At 43.5% G+C, this 19,648-nt stretch overlaps 1 protein-coding gene across 2 annotated transcripts in view; it reads left to right on the top strand.

Moving 5' to 3' along the window:
• Window positions 1-19,648, top strand: part of LOC138975935 (leucine-rich repeat serine/threonine-protein kinase 1-like) — a 99,262-nt gene that overhangs the window by 45,213 nt on the left and 34,401 nt on the right. For both annotated transcript variants that reach the window (XM_070348706.1, XM_070348714.1), the window contains exons 14-21: window positions 362-490; window positions 2,876-3,046; window positions 3,227-3,535; window positions 4,647-4,806; window positions 5,871-5,992; window positions 6,965-7,113; window positions 8,689-8,862; window positions 17,750-17,985. In XM_070348706.1, coding sequence (XP_070204807.1) covers window positions 362-490; window positions 2,876-3,046; window positions 3,227-3,535; window positions 4,647-4,806; window positions 5,871-5,992; window positions 6,965-7,113; window positions 8,689-8,862; window positions 17,750-17,985 — 1,450 coding nt within the window. The remainder of the gene's footprint in view (window positions 1-361; window positions 491-2,875; window positions 3,047-3,226; window positions 3,536-4,646; window positions 4,807-5,870; window positions 5,993-6,964; window positions 7,114-8,688; window positions 8,863-17,749; window positions 17,986-19,648) is intronic.

Here is a 19,648-nt window from a genome sequence, read left to right as displayed (position 1 = left end):
CAATAGTTATGCTGTTATGTGACATGCCAGAAGTGTTTCAAAAATAAAGATGTATCCTATCAGACTGAACAGAAAATTTTGAAAATTAGCAGGCATTAAGAAAAATGAAAGCTTATCTCCCAAGGTCTATCGGAAAGCATTTAGTCAAAATATGACTCAATGTGAAAATGAACAGTCTAGCTATTAAGGAACATGTAATACAATGTGAGTTGTTTGGCTTTGCTTCGGAATCTTTGCTTGCATAAGGTGTGTACTATCTTTTTTGTGTATTGATTAAAACACAGAACCTCTAAAACAGTTTGACCTTCTGAGCAGTGAAAAAGTTGCATCAGTCCTTAGTTTGTTTGTGTTGTTTGTGTAGGGTAAAGGCAAGAGCACTGTGGTGGAAGCCCTGACACGGGGTGACTCCAGGGAGGTGAAGCTATCAGACCAACCCGTTACCGTCACGACCTCTCTGCTCAAATCTGCCAGTGGCATCAATATCAAAGATGTAAGTTGTCTCTTTGCCTTTTAATACCTTTGACTAAGAAATAGTTGATTGTTTCTTGTTTTATATTGTGACTTCTGCAAGTCAGGTTTTTTGACATACATGAGAATTATTATGCAGTGGTAGCAGTATGAAAATATATGCACTCTACGTGTGCTCATTGACTCACATAAGTGTGCCATGAAATTGGTACAGTCTGTCTCATATGCATTCGTTGGTTGGTTGTATGTCATGAGACAGTCTAACATTGAGGATTTTAAGAAACTAAATAATGTACATGTGTTTGATTTGATAATTATGAACAAGGGCAAGATCTTTCCAGCACAGCAGGTTATAAACTCAAATCTTTCTAGCTATTCTCGCAGGCGACAAAAATACAGATGAATGTCAAGTAGAGCAGATGGTTTTGAATTTATTCCAGAATTAACATCACGTAAGGTAGGTAACTAACAATTCACTTGGATGCGTTGGGTTACGTCTGTCCTGTGTTTTGGCAATGTCTGTTCCTCTTTGAAAATACACAGCTCATGAACATGATTACAACTCAATTGAATTTTGCAAAGTACCAAATTAAAAGAAAATGCATTTGTCTGCAAGGTTCAGTTGGTAGGATTTCTATCCTTCATGGTTTTTTTAACCAACATCTGCTCTGAAGTTAGTGAAAAAAGGTCTGAGCGAAGTATTGTGCTTTTTTTTTCACCGATGACTGCACTCAAGTGGCTGAAAATACATCTGCACAGCATCACAGGAAACATAAAGGCTATAGACTTCCACAAATCACTGTCTTTGAGGTCCAAAGAATCAGAGGCAGACCACGACAATTAGTCTGTCTCAAGAGATAAATTGCATGCCTGACTGGCCATGGTTACATAATTGACCTTGATTACGGCTAGTGGGACAGCGGAAGTCTACAGTAAACTGGCCATACCAAACTGTGGCACAATTAACCTTGAGTGCGGCATGTACATGGCAAGTGGGCTCCTTTTTTTCCAGTCCCCAGTCTTCGATCGGCCACAGTTGCACTTTTATGTTTTATCTGAAACATGGCTGGTCAACCCTTTGACAGTTTTAACATGTAGACATTTTTCTGGCCTAACATTTTATTTGAAGTCAGGGTATTTGGACTCGATCCTCAACTGACCTTTTTGTTTTGTTTTTAGGCTGGGACCACAAGAGGTGGGGTATAGGTGGGGGTGAAGTTTGACCCGTTGTGTACAAGTCCAAAAGGGTAAACATTTGTGTTGAAGCCAGACTATAGACAAGTGAAAATGTTAACAAAAATTCTGTTTTTTTGCTGGCATCGGTAAAAGGTTGGTCCTGTTTTTCTTTGGGGGGAGGGAGGTCATTGCGATATAGCCGAATTCGCAATAGGAACATGATGTGGTTGAATTTCCATTCATTACAATGTAGAAAAGGTGTTTAAGTACATTTAGAATGAGGAGAAAACCATTTGTCTTCAATTTAATATACCATTGAACTTTGGTTTCGATCCATTTAAGTTGTGAGAACTGTAAGCTAATTAACCCCTTTACTGCCACAGTATAACAGCATTTTGGTATTGCTGTGCGCCAGGGCAAATTTCGCTTTCTTCGGTAGGTTCACTAATCTGTTCACTGCTCAATAATTTATTGAGATATCTCTTAGATCTTTGGCATGTGGTTTGCTTACACCCTTGGCTATTATCTGATAACATGATCATTGGACTTTGTTTGTGATTGTTATAGTAAAAATCGATATAATGACCATTTTTGTCAAAAATTACAGTTTCCAAACTTTCACACACACACTGCAGCATGTAAAACCGCAGAAAACACAGCTAAGACTGGTGTCAAACATCAGGTACTCACATTACAGCCCATAACAGCATTCTTCTGTGTGGTAATTCATAAATCACTTCTTGTAGAGCTTCCAGAACAATGTATCATTTGAAAACAGGTCTACGAGTTGATGTCCGACTTTCGGCCGCCATTTTGAATCTTATAGATCGGAAAAAACTTCTAAAAATGTTTTTACCACGTGGTACTAACTTATCTGAACGGTCAATGGGAAAGAACTGTGTTTAAACCCCTACAAGAAGTTGGACAGTGGTTACCTCCCATTTAGTTTTCACAAATGTCCTGAAAAGTGCTGATGTAAATGCCACGTACCTTGTACGTGTATGGGCGTATGACAAACCAAATATGACCACGTACCTAGTACATGCTGGGCAGTGAAGGGGTTAACTGAGAGATTCTGTATAGTTTCTCTCGCACGTTATACTGAGTGCTAGCACTTGCAGAGAAATAAGGCTGTTTTATCTTTGTAGAAAAAGAAAATGTTAGCCCGTGAGGCACTGTAAAGCAACACTATAAACAAGCAAGATATGACATCACATTTTTATGTCAATAGCGTGCCGAAAATGACCGACCAAACGTGACCTTGCGTATCTGGGAGCTGGCAGGCAATCCAGAGCTGCTGGCCATTCAGCCCGTGCTGTGGAGTGAAAACTCCCTCTTCCTGCTTGTGTGGGACATGACAGAGGGGACTGCTGGCCTATCCCAGTGGCTGTGTAACATCAAGGTCTGTACCAACAACTTGTATAGTGGAGGGGAGTGCTCTGCTGAAAACTTAACCTTTAATGCATTTGTTCTTTTGTGTGTGATTTTTTTCTTTCTGTTTCTTCTCTCTGTAAGAATGTACAAGTATTCTTGCGTGTTTTCTACATGTCTGAATTTTGATTTAAATCTTGATCCTTTGCAGTCTTGCCTGGCGAGAGTGGGTGTGATCATTGTGGCAACGTTCAAAGATCGCATCCTCAGCACAGAAGTGGAGGGCAAAGTTCAACAGTTCCACATGGACATCAACAATCTTTACGGTGACCTTGAGGGAGATGTGGGCGTCTACCCCAAAGAGGATGGGCAGAAGATGTTCCCACACCTTTGTTCTGTGGTCTTTGTCACTCGACATATGTTGAAGCAGGATGTTTCCAATCTAAGGAAGACAGTGTATATGTCTAGCTTGAGACTAGTCAAGGTCGTTCATCCCATCAAGTTCACTGTGGGTCAGCTGGTGAGACATATAGAATCAGCTCCTTTTTACATTAAGTCAAGAAGAGAAAGTTTAAGCTTCATGCCCTCACAGCAAAGGTATTATTAGTTTTGACTAAATGTTTTGAAAATGACTGGGAATCCAGGCGAAGCGTGGAGGTGTATGTGTGTCTGAACCTGTGTGTGTGTAGAGCGTCTTTTTTCATAGAAAACTAGTGGGCAGATTGTCATGCAACTTTAGATACGAATTCTTCCAGATGATACCCCCAGATGTTTTTTTCATTTTTTCGAAAAATAAATGTCTTTGATGACATCATATCCGGCTTTAAGTGAAACTCCCTCATTATTCAATTAAATTAATTGACTGAAATTTTGATAATCAAAATTAAAATTGTAGTAATCGATCCAAAAATGTCATCTTATTCTTTATCATATCCTGAATCCAAAACAATATAGATATGTTATGTTTGGATTAAAAACAAGCTCAGAATATTAAAAAGAATAAAGAAAAGCGCTCTTTTTTGTTAAGCGCCATACACTTCTGTGCTATATATATACTGGCTTTGACACTGCAAGCGATCAGTAGGCCAGTACGCTTTTCATGTGCTGCGTAAGCGCTTTCTTGCCTCTAGGGCATTGGCAGTCTTCATAGTGCATTCAGTTTCATTCTGTGAGTTCGACAGATTTAGACTGTTTCCATGCGGTTTCCACTTTGCTTGGAGTTTGTTATTGTGAATGTCATTGCATGTTTATTGTGCCATGCACATTTGCTTTTGCTGACTTGATCACCAGAGGCTTCGTCTTGATTATATGAAGATCACAATAGGAAGGTTTCCGCCAGTTATCTCTTTGAGGTTTTGGGTGCTTACAGAGTACCGTGCCTCTTGCGGGGGCATCAAACATCGAGGTCACAAGCAGGGTCAAGGGGAAGGTCGGCTGGGCGGACAGGAGACTACAATAGGAAGGTTTCCGCCAGTTATCTCTCTTTGAGGTTTTGGGTGCTTAGAGAGTACCGTGCCCCTTGCGGGGGCATCAAACATCGAGGTCACAAGCAGGGTCAAGGGGAAGGTCGGCTGGGCGGACAGGAGACTATTACACTAACACTCCATTATGTATTACTAATTTTTGTGTAGTTGCCACAAAGCTATTTGGAGATGGACAGAAAGCTGACAGAGGTTGTGAAACAGCACAGAGGTAGTGGGCGTCCTCTTTACTTCACACAGGAGGAGTTTGACATGGTCATCAAATCGGTGCCTGCGGCTGATTTTGACACGTTTGATGACATCGATGAAGGTTTGGCAATTTCAGTGTTTTCTATTTTCATATGTGTTATTTTTCTCTATATTAAGATGATCTTTGTCAGCCCTTCAGTTAAGGAAGTTAAGGATAACAACATGTATGGGTCATCTTCCCCAAAACTGGTAAATCTTATAATGTCACAGTCCTTGTCACCAACAAGGTCGCCAGCATTGTCATCAATGTTGTTACCACTGTTATGAGCTGCTGCTTCTGCATAATTTTGAGCATTGTAATTATGAAAAATGTATTACACTCTGTAGAGTCACCTTGAAAAAGGAAAACTCTGAAGTTGTTTAACCTTTGCTGTCTGTGGGTGTCACACTGTCACATTGAAGACAGATTTTATACCTGCCCTCAGTTTTATCATTTCATCTTGTTTTATAGTTTCTGTTTGATGGTTCCTGTACAGTAATGCTAAAAAAACCGCAAAAACAAGAACAAAATACTCAGTGTCATTGGGCAAAGCATGTTTTGGCCCCACATCCTTGGCATCGGCTGTAGCAGTCGGCGCACGTGTGGCCAGCCTCCATGCTCGCTTCAAGCAGCTAACATTACCCTGTTATCTGGGTCACTATCTTCGCTATGTCACAATTATTCTTAACTGCAAACTTCTCCAAACCTAACCATGTGATCTTGCATTGTCTTTTCTGAAAAATATTGTTTTACAGTTCTGCCCCAGTTTATCGTACAATGTATCATCTGCAATCAAGGTCACCATGTGATCAAGAGCAAGTTGTGCATGAACAAGAACAGCATTAATTTTATGTCTCTCCCACCAAAGAAAAGTTTACTAGTCAGCCAATAATTATGACCATTGTAATTGAGAAACCTCTTAGTTTTCACTGAACAAGCTTTGTTTGGGTGAGTAAACTAGGTAGGACAAGGTAAGGTCTAGCATGAAAATGTCCCAGCATGTACATGTATGGGAAAATGTGTTTCGAACAAAAGAATATATTTCGGGCAGGGTTATCTGGGGCATTATGAATGCGAGAGGGTTAAAAGATCTGAAGACTCAGTGCAACATGCTCTGAATCAAATCAGACATAATATGTTTGCAGCTGTGAAGGTATGGGTGGAGCTGGGACGTATCCTGCGTTATGATGTGTGGTCAGAAGGGCTGAGTTCCATCTACTTCCTGGATCCCAACTGGTTGGCCAGCATGATTTCCATAGTGCTCAAGGTATGTGCATTGTGCAGCTCTTTTGTCACACACAACTGTGCCACCATCTCTCTCTCTCTCTCTGAGTCTCTCTCTCTCTCTGTGAGTCTCTCTCTCTCTCTCTGTGAGTCTCTCTCTCTCTCTCTCTCTCTCTCTCTCTCTCTCTCTCTCTCTCTCTCTCTCTCTCTCTCTCTCTCTCTCTCTCTCTCTCTTACGTTATGATCAATGATAACGTAAGAATTTGTGTAAAGCCTGTAACGTGTATATAGTCCTGTGAATAGTTTTTCTGCTTTTTTATTTATTTATTTTTTACTTTTATGTTTATCTTTTGTAAATGTTGTGTATATATATGTATATAAGATTAGAGTAGTCCCTCTCTGGGCGAGGGCTGGTTGAAAAGAAGCTTGTTTATATTGCTTATGCCACAACCATCGTAAAATAAAATTGGATCTCTTTCTATCTCTTTTCTCTAATGTTTCCATATTAGGCATTGTTTTTGTGTGCAAATGACTATATCATTATCATCATCGTCATCATCATTGCATTATCATCATCATCATTTTCATCATCATCATCATCACCATCATTTGCGAAGTGTAGAAGTTATGAAATGCACAGCACAAAAGAAGTAGCAGTAATAATGTTAATCTTAAGTTGATAATAATACAGTGGAACTTTCTGTTAACACCCCACCCAATTTTCCCACCCCATCTGCATGTTTACAACTTCCCCCTTTTTACGATTGGTTTTTGCACCATGGACCTCTCTTACTCTATATTTGAGCCTCATTAGACAACTCCCCTTACTTTCCTTTTCTCATTATTTCATAAATACTAAATCACTGGAAGTACTGCACTTTGATTTTATTGTTTCAGTACAAATGTAGAGCTCTGAAATATTTCATTTACAAGAAAGGCCAAAATTGTTTAAAAAGATGTATGGATGGACATACAGAATGCCAGCTGACATGTTAATTACCAACATTGCTTGCAGCCTCCAGGTGTGTCACGGTCTGCTTCTTACAAGCAGCCCATGGGTGATGTGATGATGCGTCTGAGCCAGGCAGGCTTTCCCAGCAACATCATGCGGCTTTTTCTGCAGCTACTCAAACATTTTGACATTGGTGGCATTCAGCAAGACAGGTATTTTGTCCCGCGCTTATGCAAGTGCTGCAGGTTGTACATATCCTTTGTACTGTCCCGTATAAAATTAAACTATAAGTCTGCTATAGGAAAAACACTTTGAATTCTTAGTTTTCATATAGGTCTGCTCATCTATGTTGTGTGTAGGGATTTTAAATGCGAATGAGATAGGGCCGGATCCTGTAGAAATCCTATATGAGTGCATCAACAAATCTTATAGGATTTCTATAGGTTTCATGTGTGATTCTTATAGATTTCATATAGGATTCCTGTAGAGATGTAGCTTCAGAGCTTCACCCCTCTGTTCATACAGATGTGGTACTTGCATTTGTGTTTACAACTCACTGCCAAAGAACAGCAAAAGTGACCTTCTGACTCAGTTCCATCAGCCTGAATGCACTCAGAAGTGACCGGTACCGTTAGCAGTTAGGGATAGAATGTGGTGTATGACTAGCAGTTAATACAGGAATGATGGTACAGTTAAAAGAATAAAGACAATAGATGGTCGTCTAAGACAGGTTGAAACTGTCAGTTGGGACCGAAACTGACTGCCCGCGGTCGCATTAGACAGATGAATGTTATGAATAGGTGGTCGCTATCATCAGATGGTGGCAACGGCAGGTTCTGAGGGAGCGTGAAGACATTGGAGAGACATCATGCTCCCTCAAAGCTCGGTTTGGTGAACATCTCACCGATGTTCGCCATAACTGACTCAAACCAGTTTCACTTCACTTCCATGCTGTCGGCTACTACATGATAGACATGCAAGTGAAAGCTCATCTACTTCACAAAATAATGTGTTTGTGTGTGTGTATGTGTGTTTGTACATGTGTGTGTACGTATTCGTGTGTTTGTGTGTGCGTGTTTGTGTACTCCTCTTCCCCATCTCTCTCTCTCTCTCTTTTGTAATTGTTTTACGTATGTATATATTATATATATATATATATGTATTAAAGATTAGAATAGTCCCTCTCTGGGCGAGGGCTGGTTGAAAAGAAGCTCGTTTATATTGCTTATGCCACAACCCTCGTAAAATAAAATTTGATTTGATTTGATTTGATTTGATCTCTCTCTCTCTCTCTCTCTCTCTCTCTCTCTCTCTCTCTCTCTCTCTCTCTCTCTCTCTCTCTCTCTCTCTCTCTCTCTCTCTCTCTCTCTCTCTTCCCCCACCCCTATCACCACCACTGTCTTTTGGTCTTTTTGCAGTTTCTTTCATAGCTTTTCCCTTCTTCCCCTCCTTTTATCTTCTTAACCAAGACTTCGTTCTTTACATACTCTTTATCTTATGTGTGTTATTGTGTTTTAGTTTTTTTTAGTTGAACATTAGGTACTGTCTGTCCTCTTTTTGGCCGGTTTTCTTCTTTCTCTTTCCGTCTCTTCTCCTTTAATTTTATGTCGAAACCGGTCTCTGTTTGTGTTTGATTGTTCATGTTAGCTATTTTGTTCTGGTGAGTACATTTTCATTGCTATCGTGTTCTAGTTCTTCTCACCTACATTCTCTTGTTCCGCTTCTGGAGCATTTAGTTGTGTTATGGCAGAACCTTTAGGGGCAACGTTGATATTTTTCTGTTTCAGTCTTTTGTTGCCCAGCTTGTTGCCCAAAGTAGCCCCCGGTCTGCAGTTGTCATGCAGTCAGGATGGTCGTAGTTTGCATCGCTTCTATGCCATGCCTCATGTACCCAGTCGACTGTGGTCTCGCCTCATTCTCAGCTTACTCATGTCAGTGGATAGGTTCTCACAATCATGCTGGTAAGAGATTAAATCCTGTGTGTGTGAGCCTTTAGTTAACACTTACTTTTAATCTGTGTCAATGTGTGCAACACTGACACCCTCTTTATTCGGTCACTTTCAAGAGTAACATTTCTCCATAAATATCAGTATCTAAATACTTATTCTTTTATGCCACTCAGGCACGTTATTTGTCATTCACAATCAGGAAAATGTTTAAAAAAAGAAAGAAACAGTGGAAGGGGATAAAAGCTGTCATACTCGCAGGTGCAGTACTTCAACGTTGATCCTCTTAGTGAATCAGCAAACTTGCCCAAAGATCTGGAATAATGTTAATCAACCTAGAATATCATTCAACTTTCTTGCATGCTAGCAGTGTTTCTTAGGCTATGTGGCAATCTATGTTTATGGGACGTTGTAGGCTGACACTGGTATGCCTATTGTCTCTCTTTGTCTTACTTTACCATCTCTACTTCTTTTTATTTCAAGTAAGTCTTATAGCTCATTTATCTTTGCGCATAGACTTTTTTGTATATGCAGGCAGAACAAGAACAAGTGATTGCTCCTTAGTGGAAGCAATATCAAGTATGTACTTTATGTGAGACTAATACAAGAGCATCATGACTACAAACCTGTCAGCCGAATATGAATAATTGTACTAGAGTATCATAATTTTAAGATTTCTTAAGGTATAATTATATCTATAATTGACGGGCGCTGATGCGGGGTGGTAAGACGTCGGCCTCTTAATCGGAAGGTCGTAAGTTCGAATCCCGGCCGCGGCCGCTTGGTGGGTTAAGTGTGGAGATTTGTCCGATCTCCCAGGTCAACTTATGTGCAGACCTGCTAGTGGCTTATCTCCCTTCGTGTGCACACGCAAGCACAAGACCAAGTGCGCACGGAAAAGATCCTGTAATCCATGTCAGAGTTTGGTTGGTTATGGAAGCACAAAAATACCCAGCATGCTTCCCCCGAAAGCGGTGTATGGCTGCCTAAATGGCGATGTAAAAACGGTCATACACGTAAAAATCTGTACGTGGGAGTTTCAGCCCACGAACGCAGAAGAAGAAGAAGATATCTATAATTTTTCGACATAGCAGATTGTGAACACTTTGAAACAGCACTTACATCACTCAACATGCCTAATTGTCAGTGTACCATCACTTTTACCTCTTCTGGTGCCATTTTTCAAAATGGGGGTAATGGTACGTTTTGCAGGTCTGTGCAAAGATGATCCGTCAATTGTTTTAAATTTTTTTATACGTGATTGTGTGGACTCGGCATTGTGTCATTTTTAGGTTAAAATCACTTGGATGCTCCAGGAAATATGTTCATGCGAATCGATAAACTGATCTAATTTTAGCTGACAAAAACGTCATGTAATTAAGCTATATGTATCGGAAAGACACTTTAAAATAAATCAAACAGAAACACATTATTATAACAAACCTAAACCAGGGATTAATACCACTTCCAACATAAGTCCTGTGATTGTAATTGACCAGTCAGATACCACATTCATTTACCCAACGCTCGTTTATCTGATTCTTGGCATGTCATCATATTCAAAATTCTGTATCATAAAGTCTGTCTGATTGATTTCTCTAATTATTTTACACTTGTTTCAACACATTCTGAAGTTATCACAGACAAAATATTAGCAAAATATTTCTATTTGTTATTAGCGCATTTAATTTTCGGAGTTAGTCGCTGTCGTATGGTTTTAGCCTTCATCTGATCACGCTTTGAACTACACACTCCGGATGATGTGGGTCATGTACGACCCATACTTTTAAAGAAGGATTAAATTACATATTCTTACTCCGAATCACATATATGCATTGACCTAGTCTGAGATGCTTATCGTCTGAAAAAATTGCTTGCCGTCAAATTAAGGGAAGCAACCCTTTTAGAAAAACACTGACTCAGTGAGTTAGTCAGTTGGTTAGTCTACGTGGGTTGTCCCCCTTGCCGTAGGTGGCGCTATTGCCAACATCCCGCGTGATCACACGTGGACATATCATACGACTTTTTCAGCTCTGCGGATCAGGTCGTCGTATTTTTCGCTCCGGTGATTTTTTGCCTTTTGCCTTTGAGCTTGAGGTTTACCGGTCACCTGCCGTCTTCCTATTTCACCTGTTGGGTGAGATCTTTCTTGTTTGGTTTTGATTTTGATTTTGAATTTGGTTTTCGACCCCATTTTACGTTCCTGCTGGTATTAATATTACTTAGCAGCACGTGTTGACTTTTTTTATTCAGCAATGGCTGACACTGATAAGGGCGACCGGTCGAGGCTCAAGGTCAAGAGCACTCCTAGCAAAGGTTCTTCTAAAGCAAAGAATAGAAGCCGGCGGAGACACTTGTCTGGGTAACGCACTTGCGCTCGGAAGCGAGAGGTTGCGAGTTCGACCCTGGGTCAGGGCGTTAGCAATTTTCTCCTCCTTTTCCCTAACCTAGGTGGTGGGTTCAAGTGCTAGTCTTTCGGATGAGACGAAAAACCGAGGTCCCTTCATGTACACTACATTGGGGTGTGCACGTTAAAGATCCGACGATTGACAAAAGGGTCTTTCCTGGCAAAATTGTATAGGCATAGATAAAAATGTCCACCAAAATACCCGTGTGACTTGGAATAATAGGCCGTGAAAAGTAGGATATGCGCCGAAATGGCTGCGATCTGCTGGCCGATGTGAATGCGTGATGTATTGTGTAAAAAAAATTCCATCTCACACGGCATAAATAAATCCCTGCGCCTTGAATATGTGCGCGATATAAATTGCATAAAATAAAAAAATAAAATAAAAAATAAAAAAATAAATCCCTGCGCTTAGAACTGTACCCACGGAATACGCGCGATATAAGCCTCATATTGATTGATTGACTTGTTCATCTTTCTGATAATGATAACAATACCATTTTCTCTGGTTGTTTTTCTCTTCCGGGAGATTCTAGTGTTGTGTTAGCAACTCAGTCTCATTCTCAGGCCATTTTGAATTCAGCCTTTTTGCAACAGGCCATTTTGCAACCGGCCATTGTGCCACCAGATCATTCTTCTCTGGTGGCATCGTTACTTGCATCTTTGCTTCCAGAAATTCGTTCCATGGTGGCTTCAGAGAAGAATTCTTCTCCACCCAGCGTCTCCCGCCTTCACCCTTCTGTGGGGGGCAGAACTTCAATGGCGTCGCTGCCCTTTCCTTCTGCTACGGTCGGCAGTGGTGCTGCTTCCGCCTCGTCCACCGGCGCTTCCGACTTGGCTCGACGATGATGTCACATTCTTCTGGTTCAGACCTGCCTTACAGTGTGCATGTTCCGGGTAGTGCCGGAACTCACACGACTTGGCACTCTCCCTTCGGGGAAGGGTCTCTTCTTGACCGGCCTCTACCGTTCCAACCTCTTAACAGACGTGGTTCGGATATGCATGTCCCTTCGGGGACTCGGTCAATGCATGGTCACTCCATGCAAGGTATGTGTGTTCCTACTTCATCAGTCGATTGCGTGCGCTTCGCAGATAGACAGGAACACGGACTGGCCCTCGGCCATGGCTTCCGGCCACAGTCCAAGCAGCGATTGTCACGTCCGGCTTCGGCCATAGTGACTTCCGCAATTCCGGTTGATGACACACAACCGGAAGTCGCTGCATCTTTGTACCACTTCTCTCTGCTACGGCAAGGTCTGGTACAAGATAACATGCAGTCAGTTCAGCCTACCATTTTCGGTACGCCAACTGCACTGCTGTGTCGGGGAACGCTGACTACGGACATGCTATGCCCTGTCAAGCTTCCTCTGGGCCGCCTTCTTTGGGACTTAGTGACTCTGCTTCCGTGTTTGAATTGCAGTCAAATACAGATGAGTCCATACGTACCGCCTTTCCGTCCAAGCTTCGACAGGCTATCGAGCTTGCGGCGGAAGTCACATCGCGGTATTTCCCTGAAGGCGCGTCATTATCGACACCATCTGCCTTCGTCCCGCCTTCGGCGGCCGATGATTTTTAGGCAGCAAAGGATGATTCTCAATACTTCCGGTTTGAGGAATCTCCTTCGGTGGTTTTTCACTTCCGGTTGATGACACACAACAGGAAGTCGCTGCTTCTTCGTACCTTCCCTCTCTGCTTACGCACGGGCTCGTACAAGAAAACATTCGGTCAGTTGAGCCTACCGTTTCCGGTACGCCGACTGCACTGCTTTGTCTGGGAACACTGATTACGGACATTCTATGCCCTGTCAAGCTCCCTTTGGGCCGCCTTCTCTGGGGATTAGTGACTCTGCTTCTGTTCTTGACTTGCAGTCAACAACAGATGAGTCTGCACGTACCACTTTTCCGTTCAAGCTTCGAGACGCCATCTAACTTGCGGCAGAAATCACATCGCGGTACTTTCCCGAAGGCGCGTCATCATCTACACCCTTTGCCTTTGGCCCGACTTTGGCGGCCGATGATTTTCAGGCAGCAAAGGATTATTCTCAATACTTCCGGTTTGAAGAATATCCTTTTTTTGGTTTTTCACATGGCTCAACTGGTGGCTAAACCCTCCCTGCGGGCGGTGGTATAGCACAGTTGCCTGTTCCTCTGCTGTTGGCTCACACTCAAGCTCGGTCGTCGGCAGAGCCGTGGTTAGCATCACAACAGCAGGCGGTGTCGTTCACGCCTACGATCTATAAGAAGCTGCCCTTGCCTCGGCATTCTCGCACGTTATAGCATCGTTGGCACTTCCCAGGCACCACTTCCGGTCCTTTCGGAACTTGCTCCTCTTCTCACCAAGCCGGTGGGCAAGAATTCGAGCGTTCTCTTACAACGATGCTACCCTTTCCTCTCTGAAGGAATCGGGTCGTTTATCGTTAGAGCTGGCTTCAGTGTCCGAGACAATCATGCGTGCACTGTCTTGCACACTAACGGATTCCCTTGTTCCTTTCACTCTCAGTAAGGAACAAGATCTTGAGGACATTACTACTCTACTCTCGACATTGGCTTTGGTCAATGCGGAGCAGATGAAGATCGGGGCACAGCTGTACGCACTTTCCGTACTTAGCAGACGTAACTTGCTTCTGGCTAATTCTCAGTTCTCTGACGAAGCTACGCTGTCGGCTCTCAGGTCGTCACAGTTCGTTGAAGGGTCTCTTCTTGGTCATCTGGCGTTTGATGCTCGTAAGAAAGAGATTCAAGAGAACAGAGATAGGGAGTTTACGAACTTCTCTCTTCAGGGTGCGAAGCCGAAACTTCAACAGCAGAAGACTTACCATGTTTCAGGCCTCCCTTCAGCCAGGAAGCGAAATCCATACTTCAGACGGAAATCGCAGACTTGCTTTGCAAGGGAGCGGTGGAGGAGGTCCTAGACCACAGCTCTCTGGGGTTTTACGGTCGGCTTTTTGCAGTCCATAAAGCTTCAAGAGCTTGGCGTCCTGTTCTGGATCTTTCACTTCTCAATACTTCTTGAGAGTGATTCGATTCAAAATAGAGACGCCAGCCTCGGTCAGAGAGGCCCTCTGACCGGGAGACTGGGTTACCTCCATAGACCTTACGGATGCATACTTTTAGCGCCCGAGTGAGGTCACGGGGTGTTCGGCTTCGAGCCTTTCTCGACGACTAGCTCATCTTGAACCAGAACGAGGCAGCTTGCTCTCAGCACCCTCTGGCTGTTGTTCAAGAGGCTCACCTCTTGGGTTTCTCGATCAACAGCACAAAGTCGGAGCTCACGCCATCTCAGATATTCACGTATCTGGGCATGACGTTCGATACGATCGCTTGGTGTGTTCGTCCCTCTCAGTAGAGAGTGGACAAACTGCAAGCATCAATCAGCTCCACTTTGGCGAACCAGCGAGCAACCATTTGTTCACTGACCTCTATTCTCCTCCAGATGGAGTCAATGGCGGCGCTGGTTTTGTTTGTTTGTTTGCTTAACGCCCAGCCGACCACGAAGGGCCATATCAGGGCGGTGGCGGCGCTGGTTCCTCTGGGGAGAGTACACAAGAGGCTTTGTCAGCTAGTTCTGAAATCTCTTGTGGACTTCCCTGTCAACAACTGGAACGCTCTAATCCCTCTCCAGAACTGGTTCCACGCCACGACTCTTCAGTGGAGGGAATCAGAATGGATTTGTCGGGGCGTTCCAATCATGTTTCCTCCTCCCGACGTAAATCTTTTCACAGATGCGTCTCTGTCGTGATGGGGTGCTCAAACGGCCCTCCTCACGGCTTCAGGCCAGTGGGCACCACTCCAGATGCTCTGGCATATCAACCTGCTAGAGCTGGAGGCAGTGGCTTTTGCACTAGGGCAGTTTATCCCGGTTCTCCAAGGCAAGCACGTCCGTCTGTTTACAGACAATACGACAGTGGCAGCCTACGTGAACAAGCAGGGCGGCTCCCGGTCGCCCTCGCTTTCGAACAGGCCTTGCGAAGTGTTGATGTGGTGCGAACAACATCAGATCTTGCTCTCGGCGAAGTACCTGGCCGGGAGTCTCAACACTCTGGCAGACGCTCTCAGTCGTTCAGATCGCGTCCTTCAGTCAGAATGGACCTTCACGCACAGCGCTCCCCGCTTTGGCCAGCTCAGGTATGGTTTCCGGACCTGCTTCGACTGGCGCACGGGCCACCTATTCTTCTTGCTCTGACAAAAGGAGAGTTGGTCCAGCCAAGAACGGGGATTCAGCACGAAGAACCTCAGTTGCTCAACCTTCACGTGTGGAGGTTGTTCGGACAGCGTTGAGACGCTCTGGTGCCACGGACTTGACGCTTGACTTGGTGCAGAAGGCTCACAGAGCATCCACCTCTTCTGTGTATGCTTCTCATTGGAAGGCATGGTCCAAATGGTGTCTGGAGGAAGGCTTGAACGCGGTCTCTCCGCGTTCAATTCATGTAGCCAATCATCTGGCTTTCCTTTCTTCACAAGGCAGTTCTGCTGCCTCTCTCAAGGTGAGACGTTCTTCAATCTCTTCTACTTTGAAGCAGATTGGTCGCTCCATCAATGGAGGAGTTATTTCGGGTGTCATCAAGGGCGCTGCTCTGAACGAAGCCCAAGACCGCACTCCAGTCCCTTAATGGGATCTGTTCTTGGTCCTTGAATTTTTGCGTTCTCCCGATTTTGGGCCGTTGCAAACAGCAAGTCTGACCAATTTGACTAGAAAAGCGCTCCTTCTCCTGTTGCTTGCTACTGCACGTAGAGGCAGCGAGGTTCATGCTATTTCCGGTCGCCCGGAAGATATCACTCACGAGGCTGATGGCTCTATTTCTCTCAGGTTTCGCCCTGGCTTCCTGGCCAAAAAAACAGAGACCAGATCAGCCTTCACCGGTCCTGTCTATCGGACCGATTAGCCAGATCCTAGCAGCAGATGACCCTGATATGGTTAAGTGCCCGGTTAGAGCTCTTGACCTTTACCTTCGGCGAACACAGCCCATTAAAGCTAAGAATCAAAAGCTACTGTTCATTTCAGTGAACACCAAAAGAGGAAAAGATATTTCCAAACTTACTCTGACTTGGTGGATCTCTTCGCTCATCAGGCAGGCATATGAGTGGTCTCTCACCGAGATAAAAGGGGGGGGGGGGGGCACTCTGTTCTCCCTCTGACCAAGGCTCGGGTGCACGAGTCTAGAGCTTGGGCTTCCTCCTCAGCTGTTCTTCGCTCCCGAAGATTGGAGGAAGTGCTTCACACTGCCTATTGGAAGTCTGATGATGTTTTCATCTTTTATTTGCGAGACATCGCCGGCATGTGCCAAGATGGGTCCCGTTCTCTTCCTGCCCTGGTAGCAGCGGGACAGGTTCTAGCCAGAGCTTAAACTAGGGGCCTAAGGTATGCTATAGGTTCCCTCCACCAGGTTTTTGCTATCTGCATATATGTGATTCGGAGTAAGAATATGTATTTTAATCAAAAATTTTAATAATAAATTTTCATTTGATTCTTCTTCTTCTTCTTCTGCGTTCGATGTTTCATTTGATTATAATATACTTACCCCAATCACATAGGTAATTCCCTCCTTACCATCCCCGCACTATAGTTTCTATGTATATTTTAAGTCATATGATATGTCCACGTGTGATCACGCGGGATGTTGGCGATTGCGCCACCTACGGCAAGGGTGACAACCCACGTAGACTAACCAACTGACTAACTCACTGAGTCAGTGTTTTTCTAAAAGGGTTGCTTCCCTTAATTTGACGGCAAGCGATTTTTTCAGACGATAAGCATCTCAGACTAGGTCAATGCATATATGTGATTCGGGTAAGTATATTAATCAAATGAAAATTTATTATTAACATTTTCGATTCAACTTAAAAAGTATGGGTCGTTCCCGAGCCACGCCATCCGAATAGGGATAAACATTTTACCGCCTCTTTGCAGAGTATGGGTCGTACGCAACCCACACTATCCGAATAGGGATAAACATCGTAAATTCCTTCTTTAATTCCATATGGGTTGCCCACAACCCACAACATCCAGACTGCCCAGTTCAAATTACATCATCGTTTTGTAGTTTGTTTGCAAAAATAATCCTTCAGAAAGTGGTTGAGGACTACATGAAGTGTCAATCAAAAACTCACAATAGTTTCAGAGATACAGACATTTTTGTGAGACTCTGGGTTGTCCACAACCCAGGAAGCCCGGTGAAGGTTAAGTAGGAGGATAAAGCACATCAAACAAACCATACAATATAACATCGACTAAAGCGATCAGCAACACTCACACAATTAAAGCACAAGAGACAGAAAATGTTCTGATGAATTAGTAGCCAGTCTTGCACTTGGCTACATCTGTATAACAAATCAGGGAAAGGAGCTCTTAGTGGGCAACATAATTATGTGTCCATTGCAACAAATCATGAGCATGGGTATAACTGTGATATTTTGCACTAACAAAGTAACATGTATCTTTATTCGCCTCAATCGTTCCATTAATTGGTTTGGAATCTGACTTATGCATCCTTTGCAGGCAAGGCCTCAGGATAGAGAAGCCTCAGTTGACATACTGGCAGGAAGGGCTTACCATGAGGTACAATGGCGGCTCTGTTGTCATAGAGTCTGCTGTCTTCAGGCCTGACAGGGAAGAAAAACAACATCCTGGCATCCTCATTTCCATCCTGACCGACTCCTCTACCCTCGCTGATCTTGCCATCATAGGCTTTGTCACTGATGAGATTGACTCCGCCTTGCAAACCCTTTTCCCTCGTAAGTGTAACCAAGTACATGAAACTCTCGAATTACCTTTGGAGGCAAAGCCCATCAAATGAGATTGAGTTGAAGCTCAATAAATAGCCCTATAAACTCTGCTATGTGAACTCAAAGGTTCGCAAGAACAATTACAGTGGAGTCCAGCTATAACGAACCTGGGTAAAACGAAATCCCGCTTTTAACAAACTGCCATTGATTTCCCGGCAGACAGCCTTCTATTTCTTACTTGTTACTTTCGGGCTACAACGAAGCTTTTGAACTCATTTGCATAACGAATCCCTCTTATAACAAACACGTTTTCATCCCCCCAGAGCAGTTTTGTCTCTAAAAGTCACAAGGCTACAACGAACGGTGCAAGGTCTCGGCCAACCAAGACTATGGCATACTCGTGGCAAAGCCGCGGAATGGTACCGTAAACCAAGAATAGTGACGTAATTACGTCACGGTCGAAAGTCTTTGACGTCAATGCCTCCCTGTAGTCTTTAGTTTCTCTCGCGCGGTGTGTGTGTGTGTGTGTGTGTGTGTGTGTGTGTTCATTTTGTGCACATGTGTTAGTGTTACTGTTTGTGTGTGTGTGTGTGTGTGTGTGTTTGTGTGTGTGTGTGTGCGCGTGCATGAGTCTGTACTCGTGTGTGTGTGTGGTGTGTGTGTGTGTTTGTGTGTGTGAAAGAAAGAAAGAGAGAGAGAGGGAGGGAGAGAGAGAGAGAGTGTGTGTGTGTGTGTGTGTGTGTGTGAATGTCTGAAGAGTACTCGGGTCCAGCGCGAGCGTTTTTAAAAGACACTGACCTTCTTCCCAGGGGTCAATGACCCAGTTTTAGCTATGAGGTGGTTCCCCTGTCATATGAGAGTGGAAACATTTCCTGCACAGGGGTCAGTGACAGTTTAATCTATGGGGCGGTCTCTTTGATGTCTCAGCTGAAACATGCATTATCACAAGTTGTTTGACTGGTACTCAGGCGGTCTCTTTGATTTTATTTCTATTTTGATACACTCCTGGAAAAAAAGTGCCCCCTTAATGACCCGGAAAATACCGTACATGCTTTTACACGACTTTTTAAATTTTACTTCTAAAATTACAGTAAAGTGAACATTTGAACTATGCCTCTCTATGGATTATATTATGAAGCATGCAGAGATTGTACTCTCCAAGGAAAGATCGATGGGACGATCATTTGAAGGTGAGTGGGAAAACTTGTCTTGAGGCCATTTAGGGTTGAAAACTCTACAGCGAATTACTGATATAACGAACTAAAATGTATCTCCCTTGAGATTCGTTGTACCCGGACTCCACTGTACCAGGAAACAACAGCAGTCAGACCCTATCACAAACAGCTGCTGCTATGAAAGGGGGACTACTAAGTGAAGAGAGTGAGAGTTAAGACATGCAGAACAGACTTGTGATGTGATAAGTAACCAACTGTTGTCCAAGCTTTCTTTCTTTTCATAAGTTAATTCAGATAAATGTTGTCTTGTTTTTAGCGGGTGTAGAATAATTGCTCAAGACAAATTAGGTCAAGAACATTTTGATCCAGAGTCAAAACGGCAAGGGTAGCTTAAACGGCTGGGTTTCATATTTAGGCTTAGTGCTAAATAATTGAGGCAACAAACAGTTAAGGATCAAAATGCCAAGATATGTTTTATTGTGTGTATCATCAGGGAT

The sequence above is a fragment of the Littorina saxatilis genome, linkage group LG1 (genome assembly GCF_037325665.1).
Source record: "Littorina saxatilis isolate snail1 linkage group LG1, US_GU_Lsax_2.0, whole genome shotgun sequence".
Classification (NCBI taxonomy): Eukaryota; Metazoa; Mollusca; class Gastropoda; order Littorinimorpha; family Littorinidae; genus Littorina; species Littorina saxatilis.
The sequence above is the reverse complement of the archived record's forward strand: the minus strand, read 5'-3'. Positions and strand labels throughout refer to the sequence as shown.